This window comes from Debaryomyces hansenii (genome assembly GCF_000006445.2).
Source record: "Debaryomyces hansenii CBS767 chromosome B complete sequence".
Lineage (NCBI taxonomy): Eukaryota > Fungi > Ascomycota > Pichiomycetes > Serinales > Debaryomycetaceae > Debaryomyces > Debaryomyces hansenii.
Window position 1 is genome coordinate 682,718 of NC_006044.2, and position 16,238 is coordinate 698,955.

The window sequence follows — 16,238 nt, forward strand, 5'->3', positions numbered from 1 at the left end:
GTTTTGCAAGTTTATTTAGCTTTTCTATCACTTTTCGAAAACTCACTATCTTGAAAGCATATTAGATCCTATTTCTCGAGACTCAGTGTATAGATTCCATTATTATCTTAGCTTATAGATCGACAACTGACTAATTACTCTCTATTTAGGTCCTAATTCTCTTAGTTTGCAATAGCACCTGTGAGACACATAACCTTTAACGTCTATAGATACTTCCGTCTCTTAAACAATTTGTAAGGAAACCGGGTACTATTGTAGTAATTATTTATCTTTGTATATTATATAGATGTTCTATAGACGAAATAGAACCTATCTTCTTATTCTTAGCTTAACTAACTAACTAACTTTAGCTACCTATAAATAGTTCCTCATTTCCTTCCTCCTTTCGTCTATCCAGACTTAGGGAATAATCACCTCTATTTATACACCAACTTTTGCAACATGACAAATATATAGTCCATATCTGTATACTTTTGTTCTCTTAAAATTTCAACTATTCGGTTGTATAGTGTAGTGGTTATCACTTTCGGTTTTGATCCGGACAACCCCGGTTCGAATCCGGGTACGACCTTTTTTTTTTGTAGTGTTTTAGTATTTTTTTTTTTATCAGTTAGTACAATCTTTCAATCTTTGATTTAGTATTCTGTGAATCGAATGTTTTCAAGCGTTAAGTTCAGCCAGACTTTTCGTATCGGTGTAGTTATTTCTTGATTTCTTGCAAAAAGAATTGCGCGTATTGCCCGAATCGCGGATTATGGAAATGCAAAATATAATGCTTATAATTATGTTAAAAAATCCGTAACATTCAATTTACATTCTGTTCTCTACGTATTGTAATTGTATGAGCAACGCATATCAATATGGATAAGCAGAACCCTTTACTACCCTTTGCGTTTAGTACTTCATCGATAACGGACGAGGTTCCTTTAAATACCGCACCCCGGAATAGACTTATAATTGATGAAAATGCTAGTAGCATGTACCATACAAGAACAACTGACGTCAGAAGGAAGGGACCAATCTTATCGGAGGTCCCAAGCTTGAAACGTAAAATGGGTACAAGTTTTAATGAAAAAATTGATGTTAAGAGACGAGATACAGAATATGAAGAATTTGAAAGTGAGCCTACGTTTGTTGACGACGAACCAGAAGAGGAAAATGGATATCAAAACAAGTTCCGGAAAGCTATACCACCGAGTAGTCCACTTTTGGACCATCATATGGCTTCAGAATTTGACTTATCAACGAATACTACGGCAAATTATGAAGTACCGGACTCACCCACACATATATTCCCTAGCGAAAATAACACAGCACACGATTATATGAACGACATACCAGGAAAGAAGCATTTTGTAACGCCCAAAGAGCAACACTCTTTAAGCTCCGAAGCAGATTTTGGCATAGATAGGTTTAATAGATTCACAAACAAATCTAACCAATGTCCGTCGACAGATAGAGATTTTTTGCAAGATTCGGACGAGTATTTACAAATGCAGAAAAAAATTCATAATAAAGCTAGAGATATAGTTATAGATGCATTTGAAAACATTGAAACCACAATAAACTTAGAAGGTATGGGCTTGCAGGATATCCCTGACGAAATTAAAGATTTTGACAATCTAGTGATATTTAATCCTGAACCAACCACGCAAACTTCGTACCAATTATACCTTACTAACAACAACCTAAGATACTTAACGCCTTCGGTATTCACATTTACAAAATTGAATGTCTTGGGATTACGTCGAAATAAATTACAGACGCTTCCCCCTCTTATTGGCAACTTACAGCATCTAACAGATTTGTCGTTAGGCACAAATAGACTAGAACATTTGCCTCCACAAATATTAGGTTTATATAACTTGCAAACGTTTAGAGCAGGACCCAATCCTTTTGTGAAAATTCCGGAGGATGCCATTCCAATAACTACTTCCACCCTCAATTCCATTAAATTACTTAAGTATGTGTCTCGGGTTAGATACTTCGGTAATCTGAAAAAAGTCATTCCTTCGTTAAAGACGCACTGTTTGAACATAATTGCTAAATATGATGTTTCTTACCAAGAGACTAAGAGTTGGAAAAGGTTCACTCCTAAAATTCACCATGGTTTGATTGCGAAGGCCATCTCAAAGGGAAAATACGAAGAAAGGTGCAGCGAATGTGATTTCATAATAGTAGAGCCATTTGCCGAAGCTTTTGAATGGTGGGACATTCTTCAAAATAAGAATGTTCCAATTAAGAGAGAATTTTGCAGTGGGAAATGTGTAAAGAAATGGGAATTAAGGGTACTCATTAGTACGAACAAGGATGAATTATAAACCTGATAATTTATTATATTTATATATATCTATAGAGGTTCTTAGATGTTGCATAGGTGATGAATATATCATAGCATTTTAACATAGTTTCCTGGGAACAAACCGACTTCATCATCAATACTACCTCTCCACCAGCCACCTGATTTATCAAATATTTTAATGATTGCACCCGCCTTAAACGAGAGGTCGCCTTCTTGTTGACCTCTAAACGAAAATATTGCTTGACAGTATTTATAATCCAGATCGTAGTTGTTGATTAATGTTCTTTCGGGCTTGAAGAGGGGTGGTGACCCTGTAAGTTCACCGAAGAAATTTTCACGAAAATTGATAATGGATAACAGATTTAGTAAGTCGCTTGCAACTTTATTCTTTGAATTGAATTGTTCGATAATACCATTAGTATCTCTTTTTAATTCTTCCAAATCAATATGAAATATATCTTGAATTGATAGCAAATTAATATTTATTTGATATGATACTAAAAGCTGGACGTAGTAAGTCCGAAGTTGGATCGGCTGCAAAATTGAATCCACCAATTTGAAGAAAAATGGCAATTCTTTTTTTAGTAAACCATTAAGATCAGTATAAATCACCTTATTACCTTCTAACTTTCTTTCTAAATTATGCATTTGTTGAGATTGCTTAATTGATAATTCATCAGTCTTATGCCTCAACGCCAAACTCTCATGGGCGTTGTATGTTTTATCATAATCCATTAATGCGTAGTTACGATTTCTAATATGTTTCTTTATAAAGCTTATTAGACTGAGCATTTCAGAAACTCTCACTTCTACCATAGCTCCAAGTATTTCAATTTCATTCTTAATGGATGGTTCGATGGTTTTAGTGCATTCCACGTAAGATGCACAATTTGACCATATTTCGTACTCTTCTCGAAATATACACTGCCTTGATGCTGACAGAAATATGCTTTCGTTTTGAGAATCAAAGTTTCTATTCGCTTCAAGCTTTGTCTTTATTGAATCCGGCAAAGTATTGTATGGATCAAATAGTTGCTGGAGGAAGAGCCCTATATTTTTTGAGTGCGTTAAAACCTTGAGAATACCAGAGCAATACCCCGAAGTGTATTTGATTAAACAATTCAATTTTTTCTCAATATATAATAGATTACTCTCCAACTCGTCAAAACCTTCATCGACTGTATATGACTCTAAATTAGCCTTTCGCCTCAATAATTGAGGAGTCCTTTTAATGTTGCTCCAATCAAAGTGTTCCTTGGTCGAGGTTTTAAATTTTTTATCTGCAACTTTTAATTGTTTAGATACAAGCAGCGATATTTGGTTCATGTTAAGCACTTGAGAACTAACTTTCATATTTGTCTGTTCCATTTTAACATAATTTGGATATCTCTATATATTTTTATCTATAATTATAATATAAAATGGATTTGTGAATTTCGCAACCAAAAATACAAAAATCTATTATTTCTATAAAATGTACACAGAATATTTCTACTTTCCTTATGGGTGACCGTGGCTCGAACCTGGCCAAGCAAAGATCTTTTCAGGGCCAGGTGTTGTACTTCTACTACTATTCGAACCATACTCACTGTCTATTAACTCAACAACGCTACTGGAAATTTCCAGATCTTCAATAGCTCTCAATTTTTCTCTGAATGCGTTTTTAACACTTTCACTAATATCATTAGTATCATTAAGCTCATTTCTAATGTTAGAGCCATTCTCTTCAACAATTTCACTTAAACTTCGCATCAATCTATTTCCAAATATTTTATCTGTAGGCAAATTGGCGTATATCTTTTTATGCAAATTCTTGACAACATTTAAATTGGATAGAACCTTGTTGAAATATTCTTCCAGTTTAGAATCGATTTCACGGTCAGCCTCTCGTGGGGGATTCACTAATAGCAATGCAGCGTAATATAACATAATGTGAATATGTACAGGGACGTATTTCAAATTATTTAGAATATCATTATCGTTAAGAACTAAATTCAAAACTGTTTGGGCAGCATTAATCGCAATACTGGCACTAACGATAGTCTCATCATCAGATATGTGATCTCTATTGGAGATAAACTCGTCGTCATCGGATTCATCTTCTGAATCTACGTCACAATGGGCGATCTTCTTTTGTTGTGGCGCTTGTGGTCTCATTGACAGATTCCATTTAGGAAACATGCTTCTTTCATCCGCCGTATCCACTTGAAGTTGCCTAACTGCAGACGAATTTATGTGCATTTTTGCAAAGTTATAATAAATCAAAGTCGATTTTGACGACCATACAGAGCCATTACTAACAGGTGATAGTAAAACCGTCCATGAAACCATCCATTTGTCTAATTCCAAGTTTGATTTAGAGGGGATGCCCAAAGCAGATGGTGTTAAAAGTTCCCATGCATTACCCTGGAATGCTTCATTCAAAGCTTGGTTATATTCAACCTGAGAGACCAAACGCATATCAGTGAATCTTTGCTTATATGCTATTTCTTGATTCCGGGCATCGTCAGGAATCATCTTTGTTTCTTCTTGCTTTTGGACTATAGAATTATCATTTTTGTCTTCTATTTGAGCCACTGAGGACAGTAAGGCTAAATTTCGTTCTCTCAATAATATAGATCTACTGTTCTTGAGAGAATATTCCTGAGAATTAACCAATGGTTGTCTGTTAAATGTCAAACTCTGTTGTCCATCCAAGACATATAGTAAATACCATAATTTTATTCTATCTTTTTCATTAAGGGGACCCTTTGAATCACGGTTTGATACAGGAGAATCCAATCCAATTTCTTTAGCTAATTGTAACGCTAATCCGGTGAACATTTGCGAATCAGAAAGCCAGAAACTGCAGAGTATTAATGCCACAATCGTATTAAAGCCATCAATTTCATTCTTCGGTTTGCCTTGGTATAATAATTTCCCACATAATACGTGTAAGTAGCCATGTAATTCTTTCAGCTTACGAGATAATTCCTTGTTCGGGTGATGCATTGAGGCTATCGTACAAATTGCACATATCAATATAGGTGATGATTCCCATATGGAATCAACTGCAAATCTAGATATTTCGAACCCAAATAATTGAGGCGATATATGGGCGTCGAAAAAGCTAAAAAGTTCCCTTGCCTGATGAATATCCAAGAATCCATCACGGAAATCTTCTGGCCTATTGTCGTTTTCGTTTTCATTCCTTTCTCCTCCCTTATGTCGTTTACGAGAGTCAAGTTCATTAGATTCATCGCTAATACGCCGCCTTCTTTTCTCATGGCCAGCTGCACCTCGAGAATCATGATAATTAATGTAATGCAAAGTTTCGTCTCTAGTTTGATGCACATTCGTCGGAGAATGCGAGACCGACGAAGGCATCGAACCATAGTTATGTTCACCATTTTGTAACGTATTCTGCGAACGTGGTGCTTGTTGGTAAGGTATTTGTTTCTGATATGCCATCTGTTGTTCGAGAAGAACTTTCTGGTTTGTTTTCAAAATATCCACTAAATCATTCAACTTATTATCAAAACGATTAATTCTATTCTCTATCAGCTGTTTCCATTGTGCTTCGTTATCCAGCGGTGACACTCCGCCAGTAGGACTCGGTACCGCTGGCATACCTTGTTGCGCTACTGAATGAACCATATATGTTGGCTGCATTCTATTGACTTGACTTGCCTGTACATTCGCTATTGGATTCAAAGGTGGTAGCGTTATTTCGCTTTCATTCTTCCCACGGCCATTATTATGCAGCGGAGTGATCTGTGGTAGCTTTAACGATGGGAGTTTAGGTACAAATTGACAATTAACTGCTTGCCCACTTTTTATACATCGTTCACAAGGTAGCGTATTGGAATATATACATTTCACTTTAGATTTCTTACAATTTGAACATGGCTTTGTTCTCTTTTCTTTAGCCATAATCCGTCTGGTCTGTTCTATTTATTTTCACTATAGTGTAGAGAGAAGAATAATAGTCTAATGATGCCAAAACTGTAAAATTTCATTTTGCGCTGTTTTCTACAAAACTTCCCCGGATAACATAATTAATATTAATATATACTACTAAGTCATTTAAATAGTATTGATTACTAAATATTAGAAGAAAAGTTTACAGTTTGAATAGAAGAATTAAAAATGTCCATGAAAGTTAAGATTAGATCGTTTTTTGGGTCCTCAAGACAATACGTTGTTACTGGGGCATCTAGCAATCCCTCCAAGTTTGGTTTTAAGATCTTGCTGTGGTACATAAGCCACGACTTGCCAGTTGTGCCTATTAATCCCAAGTCTAAGGAAATATTAGGACAGGAGGTTGTTCCATCAATTATTCCGGCTGTGGAAGCTATAAAAGGCAAGAAGGATTTGGGATCCCATAAGCTTGCAAATGCAGACGGATTGAGTATTTCATTTTTGACCCCGCCAAACATTACTGTTGCAACATTACAAGAAATTGCAAGCGTTGAAGGGTATCAAAATGTGATCAAGGGCTTGTGGTTTCAACCTGGTAGTTACGATGGAACAGTGATTGAAGAGGCTAAGAAGATTGGCTTATTTGACATTGTAGTATTCGAGGATGAATGTATATTAGTCAGAGGTGAAGAAGGATTATATAGCGCTAATTTATAGGTAGATTGTCTCCTATATATTCGAGTAGTAGCTAGATCACGTATATGGTATTTTATGTTACAGGTTTAGTCTAGCATCTTCTTGATGTAATTGCCCCAGCTTTCGTCTTCGCCGGGGGTGTAGTTCACATTATCCGGAGCTTTCTGTTCCACATCAATAGAATACGGAAATGGTGAACTGTCCAAGGAGGTTATGGGGGGAATGTAGTCCTTTTGACTATCTGCTATGTCTATAATTTTCCTCATATTATTCTCAAAACTATTTATTGAAATAGCAACGTTTTGCTCATAGCTTTTCATGTCAGTAACTTTTATTGGTCCTGGTGTCTTTTCTAACACCTGCTTATCGCCTACACTTTCTTTGATTATTGGCAAACATTTTACGTTGATTGTCCACGATTCCCACAACTTGAGGTCTTCAGAGTCGCTACTTTTGCCTTGACCAAACCAGCCGGTCTTCTTCTTAGACTTCGTAACCTTCTTATCGAGAAATTTTATTACAACTTGGCCCATTTTCGCTTTTTGTTCTTGATTCTGTATGGTATTATCATCAAACTTCTTTTTAATCAATTGATTGATTTTTTCATCTATTAACGAATCCAAATCTGGTAAATCAGACGTCATTGGATATGTTATCGTAAGAAACTCATTTGTAGTCGGAGTTATCGGTCCGAATAGTCTATGAAAGAATATGGTCCATATTATACCTGAAGAATGTTAGTAAACATGTTGACAGTAAATATTTAGAAGTGATTGATTTACATACCCTTCAACGATTCTCTTACGACAGATCTTTCGGCTGTCAAATTTAGTATATATTCCATAATTCTATACTATTCACAAGTTTATGCTTTTATATGGATTATATATAAAGAAAAGACGTATATTCATTGATATATGCTCAATTCAAATCAAAAAATCCTTATCTCACAGTTTTATTAGATGCTTGTATGACATCAGCAATTAATTTTTTTAGCATCCTTTATTAACCATTTAGGTGTTAAGACTATATAGATTATAGTGATGACTGTCTATGTTGTAGTTGGAGAGTTTAGGGACATTGAAAAATGAAAATGATATTGTTTATATGCTATTTCTATGTACACTAAATTATATTAGACAGTAGATACGGTTAGACGAGTAATCACACGTCGATGATATTTTCTATTACTTTTGCCTCTTCTTCTTAGATTGGTTTGGGTCCGGCTCTTGCTTGTCATAAATGTACTTTCCGTCTTTCATTTCTTGCAATACATTAACTATTTGTGGCATCACGTCATAAGTCAATACCTCTTGTTCCAACGGAGTGAAGGGGGATAAAACGTAGTTCGATAAATCCTTCGCAGTGGGCTTACCAATACCAATGGATATTTTTGTGTATCCACCTCCCATTAAAGAGTCAATAGATCTCAATCCATTGTGCCCTCTGGCGCTGCTAAGCTGCTTTCTTATCTGAAACTTACCAAATGGCACCTGCAACTCATCATGAAGTACCACCAAGGCTGGCGAACGGGTTGCCTTTTGGTAATTGCTAACTTTCTGCCAAGTCTTACTAACCGGTGCTCCTTGCAAGTTCATAAACGAATATATTGATTTGAAAAGGAATATATCTGAAAGGTCTTCCACCCTAGACGTACTATACACACCATCAGGAATATTCTTATGGTTTTGAAATTGATTGAAAGATGTCCAATGATTCGTTATCAACTCATCGAGAGCCCAATGTCCTACGTTATGTCTTGTTCCTTGATATTGAGGTTCTGGGTTCCCGATTGATGCAATCATTAAAAATGGTGGCTTTTCGGGTTCTAAAGTACTAATGGATCGCCTAAAATCTGTACGCACATACCGGTTAAGTAACTCCCTAGCCTTGTACCTTATTAATTGTATTGGAATCATTAATAATAATAGAAAGAACCGAAACATTATTAGTTTTCAAGTAGAAAATTTAATTCCATATTCGCATATATTCTTATCAACCGAAAATTTCTTCAATACGATGCTTCAAGTCATTATCTTTTTCAGAACATATTTTGATTTGACATTGAGTTTTTAGTTTGGTAGGTATATATGCATTGGATCGAACCAAATCTGAAGAAGGATTTGGATTTCTGCATTTCAAGCATTATTAAAAGTTATGTTATTCTTAAGCTTACACAACCATTAACTATCCTACTTTAAAATCAACCCTATACTTCATACGAACCACTTTATAATAAACATTATGAGAGGAAACAAAAATCTTGATTCACCTGCAATACATATTTTAAGCCAATAATGATGTAAGATATCTAATATACGGTTGAAATACATACTAAAAACCAATGATTACTTGTATGTAAGGGGTTTTGCTCTTTAAACTCAAGTTCTTATACTCAGTAATATAATGATACAAATATTATTATTACTATTATTATCATAAGCTAATTGTAAATAAAGTTAGACATATTGTAGCAAATTTGTCTGGAGCACTGTATAGCATATAGGCTGCAAAATATGCGCAAGGGGCCTTCAAGACTAGTAGCTCTTAACGTATGAAGATCTGTTAACTATTGACATCAAATGGGGAGTGTATCTTTTTCTTTCTAGGAGTTTCGAACTTCAGAAATTCCTTTTGAATAAGTTTGACTGAATTTGCCAAATCCTGTTTCATATCATTGAAATTCATTTCTTTTGCTGTAATCCATCTTTCCGACTTATTTATCCTGAAAAGTTAATATATGCTTGTAATATAGGGAAGTAATTAACCAGTTAATAGAACATACCTTTCAGCGCTTCTTTCTCTGTCAAGGGTGAATATTATTTCTTGCCATGCTCGTCTCTCCTGTTGTCAGTTAGTAAGTGCATAAGAAAAATATTTAAATGGGATAATTACCTTCATAGATTGATCAAGGTCTCTAATAGTAAGCTCCATCATACGGATGTAGTCATTGAAGATAAAGGCATATGCTTCTTCAATTTTCGACCAATCAAAATTATCAATTTGTTGGAAAGTGTTAAGACTTTTTAGCTTGTCAATTTGGGCTTTTGCAGATATTTTCACCTCTTCAAGCTCTTGGTATCCTTCAATAGACTCGTTATCTACAACAATATTTCTACTTTGAAGAAATCTGCTTATTCCTGAAAGTGTTTCCATTTCACTAGTCTTGGTACTTTGTTCCATCAAATTTGCCGCCGGACATTCTCCATGATTTTTTTCATCGTTTTCCTTCTTTATTCTCTTCAGGGGAGTTTCATCTACAGTTTTGGATAAATTCCTCTTCAGAGACGAAGAATAGTACGAATTGTCCTGCTCCAAACTCGTAGGTGTTACTACCTGATCAGATCGTCCAATCTCAGAAGTGGGAAAAATTGTAGCGTTAACATCGCAAGACGCTTCAGTAAGTTTAGCTTTGGAAACTGAATCCGTAGGTAGATTACTACTCATATTTGCAGTGTTTTAATAACTGTTGTACGTTTTATGCTTTCAAAAGTTTTGCAGCTTTAAGAAAGAATCGTAATACTCATATCGCGTAAATCGTTCATTCATACTAAACAAATAAATAAATAAATAAATGAATAAATAAATAGAAATATATAGTAATATATACATAATAGTATTTCATAATAACCAATGTCAATGTTCTTCATCTCGCAAACATGTCTTACAACGTAGTCAAGTTTTTGTGGGAAGTATTGTATCTTATATGTTGTGCATTGGAAACCTTCTTCAATTCTTGTAACCTTTCTCTCAAGTATGGAACATCTCTCAAGTTCTTTTCTAATACCAATCTTTCTTCCTCAAACTTCAATCTCTTAGTTGCGTTCAATTCACCGAAGAAATAACCACCTTTTCCATCGAATTTAAGCAAATAATTATGGAAGTGCCATAATGCAGGCCTGTGTGCGACCGATAATAACGAAATTCCTAATTCTTGAGCATGCTTATACATAAATTGTTCCATTGTTGGAGAGACAGCCGAAGTACATTCATCCAAAACAGCAAATTTAGGCTTGTGGTAATACAACCTAGCCATGGCCAATCTTTGTTGAGCTCCGACTGATAATTCTTCAGCCCAGTTACGCGTCATATTCCAAGGGTCTTCACCAATAAGCAAGTCATCTAATTGCAAAATTTTCATAATTTCGTCCAAATTCTTATCCGAGTTGGCGTCTTTATTTTTGTCGAACTCGTCAAGGGAATCCGGATAAATAATCTGTTCTCTCAAATTACCCTTACATAAATAAGCTCTCTGAGGTAAATAAAACATATTCTTAGTGGTTGGAATAGTCAAGTTACCCTCGTTGCATGGCCATAAGCCACCTAACATTCTGAACAATGAAGATTTACCAGAACCATTTGGCCCTGCAATCAACAAGTGTTGGCCATGTTTGACACTAAAATTCAAACATTCAATCAAGGTGACATCAGCAGGGGTGACCAATCTAACGTCCTTAAAAGTGATATCATCACCGTAGTTCACATTGTTGGAGGTTGAAAGTTGATCACCGGTAGGAAGTGCGTCTTTTAATTTTCTCTTTTGAATCTCAACTAACGCCTCTTGGAAGTCGGCGACTCTAGTAGCATGGCCAAGAACTTGTAAAAGATATCTTCTTGAATAAATCAATCTGTCTAACGAATCAGAGGCACTCAAAAGTAATCTTCTATTCGTAATGAAGTCAGCCGAGGCAGATGGATTTGGGTCGTTACCCAAATATCTGTTAATAAATACTGGGGCCGAACATAACACTAAACCAGCAGCCCCCCAAAAGTACTTCACAATAAAAGTTTGTGCTATTTCATGAATGGCCTTTTTCCAATATTCCATCTTCAAGAATCTTTCTAATTGATAGTAACAATAATCAATATAATCCAATTCACGATTATAACCCCTTAAGAACGCAATTTCTTCGCTATTGGTGACAATCTTAGAGTGGGCCGATCTTAATTGGCCTTCTAAGTTTGCTCTTTCAGCAGCGATCTTAGCAAACGGAGGCGAAAAGAAACGCAAGATAATAGTCGAGAAATGGGCAATAATCCCCAATGCAAGACTACCTTCACCGCTCCCAACACCGCTTTTTGATAACTCCCTCGCACATAACAACATATCCAATGTAGGCTTCAACAATTGACCTGGCAAACTCGATAACGCCTGGGCCAATCTTGCCACATCGGTGGAAATTCTTTGATCCGGATCTTTAATCTTGCTGTCGGATAACTGGATCAAAGAATAGTAGTTAGGATCAAGATTGTCGGGCAAATAGTCCTCCATGATGCTATTATTCATGTTACATCTCAACGACCTCCGTAACATGCTCCTAGTCCATGTCAATAACGAATTGACCAAGGATGCGGGAAACCCAATCAACATCCACACCGCCAACAACTTCCCGAACACCCTGAGCCTTTTACTGACCAAAGCACCCACTAATTTACCGTCCAAACTGGCAACCTTGATCGTCAAATACGCCCTTATCACCAACAACACCAAATGTGCCCCCAAGTACATCACCGCCAGATTTGTCCACCCTGGTATTGCTGACCGGAACAACCTAAGTCCCGCTTGCTTGCTGATTTTGGTCTTCTTCTTTTCCACTTCCTTCGAAACATCCTCTCTCTTGGTACGTCTTGACTTGGTATTAGTTGCGCCCGAAAAAGCAGCCGTAATCAAAAGAATATACGACGAGTTCAAAAAGAGTGATCTATTATTCTTGTATACATTGAATACCGCCAATGCAAATGAGCTATCGGTGGCCTTTTTATACGACATTTCTAACCCAATAAAATTTATCTAACACTCTAACAGTGTTTAGTTCTTCAATAATATTAAAACGTCTTGATTTATATCGTCAACAGGCTTACTCTCTGCTTAAAAACTACCATATATTACCGGAAGAGGTTCAATTTCACTGTGATTTTTAACTGTGGGGGGAATTTAAGGGCCGCTTACATAAACTTTACGATGGTGCTGACAAATCGATTATCTATTCACTATATAAGAGACCGAGTAGAGTGAAATCATACTAAGTACTCCCTTACCTTCTATTGGGTCTGTAGTATATCAGAAACCTTCTTCTTGCCCGCGTCGATTTTGGACTGCAATTCGTCCATGCGGTTATAATAGAAATAATTGGCCAAATCTGTGGTGTTCTTGCAATCTGGGGTTTGACTGAGAAGCCTTTCGTACAATTGGCAGATATCATCCACAGACGGAGACTCTTCAAGATTGAGCAGGCCTTGTTGTATAGATAATTGAGTACTGGCATGATCGAACCACTCACGAGACACATATTCTAGTTTCTGCTCGCTGGGCGACACCGATGATGGTTCGATGAGGCCGTTCATGTGGAGGAGCTGTGTTAACAACAATAAATCGCGTTTGGAGTAGGTGCTTGGATCCGTGGGGTCTGTGGATACATTGGCTGAACTCATGGTTATTATATTTGACTGACAGCCGACTTTGAGTTGAAAGAAGAAAGAGTTTGGCGGTGCAACATTTTGACCTGATTCGATATGCGTAGAAGGGCCACAAACAGGAGAGTGGCTTTACCATTTTGTCAACATGGATTTTGAAATTAGACAGTACTAGCAGCAGGTAGAATGCAAACTATTCATTCTACACGAGAAAAGGTTCGGGAAAGAGATATATTGAGCATATGCGGACGTAGAAATGACGATTAAGAAGCTATCACCGGATTTTGAAGAGCGGTTTGCCCGAATAAGCATCGATTTATCGGGTTGTGGAGCTAACGAAGGCCACAGCAGATTAGACCCAGAGATCACCAACCCCGAGACGGCAAGATCGTTTGGCGTGGCAAGATCGAGCAGAAAGAAGACATATCCGTCCCATCTATACCCGAATGGGACGCCTAGTACTAACTATACCACGCCATCTAAACAGCCCGTATTGTCTACGGCCAAGAGGGCCAAATCGAGAAACCTTTCGAATCAGCTCAAAATTGCATCCAACTCTACGACAGATGATCATTTAGCGGTCACGCCAACGAGAATTGAATCCCAGAATACACATAAGCATGGAAATAGGTCCATGTCTACCGTGAAACAGCCGTCGAAGAGAATATTGAGTTGTCCGATGTCTGAAAGACCGAACCGAACAAAAGACCACCTGTTTTCTTTCATGAAGGAAACGTCTTCATCAATGAACAAGCATGTGAATGTTTTCAACAGCGGTGTTGGAACGTCGCCTACCCCAAATCGGGTATCCCAAGAACCCCAGCCACTGACAAAGAGAGTCAGCTCATCTAACACGACAAAGAGAAGGCATCAGCTAGAACATCGTACTCGTAATATAAGCGGAGGAAGCTACAATAATGGAGCACGAGAAAGAAGAATCATGTCAACGCAAGCACCTGTTACTAGACCCACCGATATCACCAATATAAGCTATAGCGTGCCCACGCTGAAGTTCCATGAGATTAAGTCGAAAGATGAGAATTTAAAGATTCCTAACTACAATGGGTTGGGCTACAATCCTCCATATGACTCTATGAACTCGCCGTCGAAGCACAGACATGTTTCCCAGCCATTTACTCAAAAATCAAAAGATGATGTATACGATAGGTTGTATAACAATTCAAACAGTAATAGAACCAAGACAGGAACCACGTCTCCCAGAAGCCTAAATTCAAGACTGGAGTGCCACCAAACTAGAAACCAATGTTCAGAGAATGAGTCGAATAATACGGAGACTCCAAAAATTCAGAATACGCATGAACTCTTGCTGATAATTTACCGGGAAGATCCTGATTTATTTTCTTTTGGGTATACAAGTCATAAAGATTTCAACAAACGACAACATATGGATACCCAGAACTTGAATTCTGGTGTAAGTGGATATTCGGGACCATTGAGCATATACGAAAGAGGTGAAATATTGAGAAAGAAGGATATATATTTTATGCCGAGCGAAAATGGCAATACCTTGGAAAATGATCCCAGGTCAATTAACGTTAGAAATTACAGCCAGAATTTTGGATTTGATGATAAGACCGGAAATTATATAATTGTTCCTCATGACCACATCAACTATCGTTACGAAATTGAAACAATATTAGGAAACGGTTCATTTGGTAATGTGGTGAGATGCAAAGATCACAAATATTTTGATTCTGAAAATAATAACAAAACAGTTGCAATAAAAATAATCAAGAACGATATAAAATGGTCGTTACAAGCTGTATACGAAACCAAAATGTTAAAGCATTTAAACGAGAAAATGAAAACCACCGAAAAAACACTATTCGAAAAGGATTTCCCTATACTAACATACATTGATCATTTCCATTTTAGAGGTCATATGTGTATTATATCTGAAATGTTATCACTAAATTTATACTCTTTACTAGAAATCATAAGATTTCGTGGCCTATCGTTAAATCTTTTAAGACTGTTTTCTAGGAGTATATTGACGGGATTGGACTTCATACATAAACAAAATATTATTCATTGTGATATAAAACCTGAAAATATCATGATAAAGTTGCCATCAAATTTCCATCCAAACAATGATGCAGTAAATGAAAAAGATCTCGTGGTGAAGATTATTGATTTTGGCTCCTCTTGTTTTGATAAGGAAATTTCCTACTCTTATATCCAATCAAGATTCTACAGAGCACCAGAAGTTGTACTTGGCGCTAGTTACAATAATATGATTGATATTTGGTCATTTGGTTGTGTAATAGCGGAATTATTTTCAGGAGCACCATTACTTGCAGGTAAGAATGAGTTGGAGCAGATTGGCTTAATATTAGAGTTATTTGGTGCTCCCAATAGCAGCCTTATTCTAGAACAAAGAGATAAGTTAATGAAATCAGCAAAGAGACAAAAAGCTGCTACTAATTTCAATAACATTGACCCGAATAAAGGTATTGATCAATCGGTCATGAATAAAGTCTCTGTGGATGAAAAGACAATCCGAAAAACGCTTCTCTTTAGTCTTTTTGACATACTGGGGAAAATCAATTTACAATTCCTTAACATGAGGAGCCAAGTGGTTGCAAATACAATCTCTTCAACAATACCAGGAGCTTCTGCTGTAAAGAAAAAATTCAAACCAAATTCTAAAGGTTTGGAAATTTTGTTACGTCTAAATACGACCAGAGAAACTAAAAAGGACATTCAGTTATTCTCTAAATTTTTGCATTCAATTTTTAAATGGAACCCTTCGGAAAGACCTCCTGCATCAGAATTATTAAATGATTCGTTTTTGAGGGAATTATAAGGTAGATAAATATATAGCCTAAATTAGACAACTATTAATCCATTATAACCTAGCTGTAAAACTGCAAAAAGTGCGGGTTTGGGCCCAAAAAAAAAGAAA

General features: G+C 36.5%; 10 protein-coding genes and 1 non-coding gene across 11 annotated transcripts; 4 read left to right on the forward strand and 7 right to left on the reverse strand. All coding sequences in view use genetic code 12, as the record gives it.

The window, feature by feature from the left end:
• The first annotated feature begins 499 nt into the window (after positions 1 to 499).
• On the forward strand, positions 500 to 571 carry DEHA2B08470r. The gene has a single exon. It is a non-coding gene; the product is annotated as a tRNA-Gln (tRNA).
• A 289-nt stretch (positions 572 to 860) lies between these two features.
• DEHA2B08492g (DEHA2B08492p) lies at positions 861 to 2,321 on the forward strand (the record flags this gene model as incomplete). The annotated part of the gene is made up of 1 exon (XM_457325.1): positions 861 to 2,321. The coding sequence occupies one exon, from the start codon at positions 861 to 863 to the stop codon at positions 2,319 to 2,321; it is 1,461 nt and encodes a 486-aa protein (XP_457325.2).
• A 68-nt stretch (positions 2,322 to 2,389) lies between these two features.
• DEHA2B08514g (DEHA2B08514p) lies at positions 2,390 to 3,670 on the reverse strand (the record flags this gene model as incomplete). The annotated part of the gene is made up of 1 exon (XM_457326.1): positions 2,390 to 3,670. The coding sequence occupies one exon, from the start codon at positions 3,668 to 3,670 to the stop codon at positions 2,390 to 2,392; it is 1,281 nt and encodes a 426-aa protein (XP_457326.2).
• Positions 3,671 to 3,802: 132 nt separating this feature from the next.
• On the reverse strand, positions 3,803 to 6,214 carry DEHA2B08536g (DEHA2B08536p; the record flags this gene model as incomplete). Its single annotated transcript, XM_457327.1, has 1 exon — positions 3,803 to 6,214. One exon carries the CDS (start codon positions 6,212 to 6,214, stop codon positions 3,803 to 3,805), a length of 2,412 nt encoding a protein of 803 aa, XP_457327.2.
• A 216-nt stretch (positions 6,215 to 6,430) lies between these two features.
• DEHA2B08558g (DEHA2B08558p) lies at positions 6,431 to 6,919 on the forward strand (the record flags this gene model as incomplete). The annotated part of the gene is made up of 1 exon (XM_457328.1): positions 6,431 to 6,919. One exon carries the CDS (start codon positions 6,431 to 6,433, stop codon positions 6,917 to 6,919), a length of 489 nt encoding a protein of 162 aa, XP_457328.2.
• A 65-nt stretch (positions 6,920 to 6,984) lies between these two features.
• On the reverse strand, positions 6,985 to 7,742 carry DEHA2B08580g (DEHA2B08580p; the record flags this gene model as incomplete). The annotated part of the gene is made up of 2 exons (XM_457329.1): positions 6,985 to 7,625; positions 7,685 to 7,742. The coding sequence occupies 2 exons, from the start codon at positions 7,740 to 7,742 to the stop codon at positions 6,985 to 6,987; spliced, it is 699 nt and encodes a 232-aa protein (XP_457329.1).
• A 343-nt stretch (positions 7,743 to 8,085) lies between these two features.
• Positions 8,086 to 8,844, reverse strand: DEHA2B08602g (DEHA2B08602p; the record flags this gene model as incomplete). Its single annotated transcript, XM_457330.2, has 1 exon — positions 8,086 to 8,844. The coding sequence occupies one exon, from the start codon at positions 8,842 to 8,844 to the stop codon at positions 8,086 to 8,088; it is 759 nt and encodes a 252-aa protein (XP_457330.2).
• Positions 8,845 to 9,748: 904 nt separating this feature from the next.
• Positions 9,749 to 10,345, reverse strand: DEHA2B08624g (DEHA2B08624p; the record flags this gene model as incomplete). The annotated part of the gene is made up of 1 exon (XM_002770058.1): positions 9,749 to 10,345. The coding sequence occupies one exon, from the start codon at positions 10,343 to 10,345 to the stop codon at positions 9,749 to 9,751; it is 597 nt and encodes a 198-aa protein (XP_002770104.1).
• A 217-nt stretch (positions 10,346 to 10,562) lies between these two features.
• On the reverse strand, positions 10,563 to 12,668 carry DEHA2B08646g (DEHA2B08646p; the record flags this gene model as incomplete). Its single annotated transcript, XM_457332.1, has 1 exon — positions 10,563 to 12,668. One exon carries the CDS (start codon positions 12,666 to 12,668, stop codon positions 10,563 to 10,565), a length of 2,106 nt encoding a protein of 701 aa, XP_457332.2.
• A 272-nt stretch (positions 12,669 to 12,940) lies between these two features.
• DEHA2B08668g (DEHA2B08668p) lies at positions 12,941 to 13,330 on the reverse strand (the record flags this gene model as incomplete). The annotated part of the gene is made up of 1 exon (XM_457333.1): positions 12,941 to 13,330. The coding sequence occupies one exon, from the start codon at positions 13,328 to 13,330 to the stop codon at positions 12,941 to 12,943; it is 390 nt and encodes a 129-aa protein (XP_457333.2).
• Positions 13,331 to 13,568: 238 nt separating this feature from the next.
• On the forward strand, positions 13,569 to 16,139 carry DEHA2B08690g (DEHA2B08690p; the record flags this gene model as incomplete). Its single annotated transcript, XM_457334.1, has 1 exon — positions 13,569 to 16,139. One exon carries the CDS (start codon positions 13,569 to 13,571, stop codon positions 16,137 to 16,139), a length of 2,571 nt encoding a protein of 856 aa, XP_457334.2.
• Between the last annotated feature and the right edge of the window lie 99 nt (positions 16,140 to 16,238).